The sequence below is a fragment of the Chinchilla lanigera genome, unplaced genomic scaffold (assembly GCF_000276665.1).
Source record: "Chinchilla lanigera isolate Chin_1 unplaced genomic scaffold, ChiLan1.0 scaffold00099, whole genome shotgun sequence".
NCBI classification, from domain to species: domain Eukaryota; kingdom Metazoa; phylum Chordata; class Mammalia; order Rodentia; family Chinchillidae; genus Chinchilla; species Chinchilla lanigera.
The window spans coordinates 7,487,081-7,490,338 of NW_004955500.1; the positions used below are offsets into that span (position 1 = coordinate 7,487,081).

General features: G+C 46.2%; 1 protein-coding gene across 1 annotated transcript; it reads right to left on the reverse strand.

Annotated features, from left to right (window-relative positions):
- Positions 1-522: 522 nt before the first annotated feature.
- Lalba (lactalbumin, alpha-) lies at positions 523-2,493 on the reverse strand. Its single transcript, XM_005406651.1, has 4 exons — positions 2,361-2,493; positions 1,869-2,027; positions 1,297-1,372; positions 523-794 (listed from the first exon to the last, which is right to left on the reverse strand). The coding sequence occupies exons 1-4, from the start codon at positions 2,491-2,493 to the stop codon at positions 734-736; spliced, it is 429 nt and encodes a 142-aa protein (XP_005406708.2). The 3' UTR covers positions 523-733.
- Positions 2,494-3,258: the final 765 nt, after the last annotated feature.

Sequence of the window (3,258 nt, forward strand, 5' to 3'; positions counted from 1 at the left end):
AGATCCCTGCCCATTCGACCCTTTTCCCAGCCAACATCTCCTCCTTCTAAATCCCATCTATACTTCAAAACCAGCTTAAATTCCAGCTTTCCATTAAGCCTCCCTTGATTTTTTCCACGTCTCCCCAATTATAAATTATCTTTTATAAATGCCCACGCCAAATTTCTAATTCCACTACAGATGCTTATAATACTATTCTGTGTATCATGGCTATTAACATTTGACCTGACTCTTCTATTAATTCTTGAAAGATGAGGCCCTTTCAGCAACTTTGAATCCCTCTGTGGTTTCTTTAACTTATTAGATGACCAGTAAAAGTTCACTGAATTGCTACAGAAAGTCTTTCTCTGCGAAGTTCAGCCTACTTCTTCAGTGGAGATGGGACATAGCTATGAGCTATGGCTTCAGTGTCTGCCCACTTATCCTATTTTCTTCCTTTCCTTGTAGGAAAAAAATACAGTCAAACACTCCAAATCAGGGCCTTTATTCAGGACAGAGGCGGGATTTGTCGGTGTAGTTAAAGTGCCATCGGGGCACTGAGTGAGTGTCCAACATCCAGTGCACCAGACGCGCGTCCTTAGAGAACAGTCCTCGAGAGTCAAGCAGTGTCACCAGGGGACCCAGGGCCAGAGACAAATCATCTTCGGGGTGGGAAGAGGCAAGCTGAGGTAGTGTGAGGGAAGAGGAGGTCCGGGTGTCTGGCAAGGGCAGGAGCAGCAGAGACAGCAGGCGCTCACGGTGCCTCGCAGGACCACTGCTCCAGCTTCTCGGAGCAGAGTGGTTTGTGGGCTAGCCTGACAGTGGAGAAAGGGGAAGCGTGAGTCGGCTGACTGGGGCTTCGCTGGGGTTTTGGATGAACTTAGCTTCATCCTCAGGAGGGCCAAGGTGGATGAAAATCACAGAACGATTTTCCTAGACAGATGGCAAGGGGTACTAGGTTATCTGGAAGAGCAGGGTCCATTTTTTAAATCCAAGAAAAATTCAGGGTAGCTGTAGCCCAAGATATGCAATGATACGTGCTTTAGGGTATAAGTTTAAACAAGTGGTGTTAGAAACCCACAGCCCGACGGAGAGAAGTCTGGGTATCGGGCTTCCACCAGGGCTTGCACTGGAAAAGTTGCCCATGCAAGAGCAGAGCAAGGCAGGCTTCAAAATGGAAAGCTCAGCCTGCCGGATGACTTTTGTTCTGGGCACCATATTCCAGATCAGACGGTCAAGAGAGAGAGGGACTGTGGTGATGGATGAAGAGGTGAGAGGAGGAAGGGTGGGGAAACAGAAAATAAAATGAGGATTCACCAGTGGTCAATTCCTTTGATATCCAGGATCTTCTTGGCACACACGATGTCATCAGTAAGGTCGTCATCCAGGAGCTCTGGCAGGAGTTGTAAAGAAAGGAGTGAGAGAGCCAAGAGACATTACCCAGAGAGATAATGAGTTCCCCCACTCCCTGGGTCTAGTTCTTCTCTAAAATGAATGATTATACCTAGGGTCTTTCTGTATGAAGAGGTCAATACAGTAATGCCTACCTGTGAGTAAGGACTTTCTGCAATTCCCTGGGACATCTCTGAGGTCAGCAGCTCTGTCCATTGAGACCCAGAAAATGCAGAGCATCTGATTTCAACACTCTCAGAGAATTTGGGAGTGTTCACCTCTAAACTTCAGGAGTATTTTGTCTGGGTCTTCGGTGATTGTGAAAAAACCAAGTATCTCCTTACTTAGCAATGTTACTCTCAGTCACACAAGTTTTGTGGATTCTAACCAATTCTAACCACTGAAGCAAGAGGTAGACTTCACCCAAAAAAAGAGATTACCCCAAGGAAGAGCTCCAGAAAAAAAAAGAGAGAAGCAAGGTAGAAGAGTCTACTTACTGTCACATGAAATGTCACATATGTTCCTTGACTGAAGGGTCTGGCTGCTCTCACAGAAATCTTTATCACTTATCTGGAAAAGTCCGTACTCTGTGTTGTCATCATTTTTTACTATGGCTTGTGTGTCATAACCACTGATATGAAATATGATACAGATCCCTGAGGAAAATAGGAGAAAGAACTATCATAGAGACATCTAGGATCCGCATAAATGGGGAATTGTAGTTTCCAGACAGGAAAAACAATAGGGTTTCTAGCCAACCTGCAAAGGAGGTGGCAAAGCATAAAATATCTTCATGAGTTGAAGACAGTTTCAAAAAGGATCAGACACTGGCAGAAAGACAGGAGAACAGATTGAATATGAGTGGACACTAAGCTGAGAATGCCAGAAAACTGTTAGATAACTAAGTGAAAGTGGAGGAGAGGAGATGAGAAGAGGTGGACGGGGGAGACAGATGAGGGGTGGGAGAAACGAGGGAACGGAGAACTCACATTCAGGCAGAGTGACGTTCCCATAGCCAGCAAGGTCCCTCAGCTTGTGGGACAGGGCACACTTTGTAAGTTGCTTGGCCTGCACGGCAGGAAACAGGATGCTCACCAGGAACAGCAGGAACAGGGACCTCATTCTGGCTGCCCCCGTGAAGCTGAAATGGGGACGCCTCTCAGCCTTGCCTCCTTTTATTCAGAGAGAACTCTCCGGGAACACTGGCACCGAGCCCCACATCCAGGAAGAGGACGAGGACAGGCTCATCATGCCAGGACAGACACTCTGAACCTGCCAGCTTCCTTCCACAATTCACCCTGCTTTTCCTTCCCCCTCCCCACATCTAGTCCGTACCAAGAATTGTTCTCTGCCTGTGCTAAGTTCCAAGCATACTTCTGCTTCCCCCTGGCTTTCATCACACCTTTGTTTCTTGTGGGGCTAGTTCTAGGAAGCAGTATGTCCTCAGCCTGCTCTAGGAACAAAGGGATTTTCAGGGCCAATACAAATGAGGCAATCACAAAATACAATAAGGACCCCTAGCCAATTTGTTCTTCCCCACAAAGACATATGGAGTGTGGGAAGGGGGTGTATGTCATCATACCCCATGGTCACAGCTGGCACCTATCTAGCCAACCCAGTCATGGAACAAAGTCGAGGAAGAACCTCTTGCTATGGTGGTTCATGGCCGAGATTGAAGAGGAGATCAGAAAATGGAAACATCCCTTGCTCTTGAGTAGGAAAAACCAATATAGTGAAAAGGCCATACTTTCAAAATTATTAGACAGATTTAATGCAGTCCCAGTCAAAATTCCAACAGCATATTGCACAGAATTAGGAAAATCAATCCTAAAATTCATTTGGAACCAGAAGAGATCTAAAATATAAAGGCAATTCTGGGCAGCAAAG

Excerpts from the sequence above, each read along its gene's own strand:
- Lalba (XM_005406651.1), bottom strand. The coding sequence starts at position 2,493 with ATGAGGTCCCTGTTCCTGCTGTTCCTGGTGAGCATCCTGTTTCCTGCC. Across the intron at positions 2,028-2,360 it reads GAACGTCACTCTGCCTGAAT|GGATCTGTATCATATTTCAT; the intron begins GTGAGTTCTCCG and ends TATTTTCCTCAG. Across the intron at positions 795-1,296 it reads ATCAAAGGAATTGACCACTG|GCTAGCCCACAAACCACTCT; the intron begins GTGAATCCTCAT and ends CTCCACTGTCAG.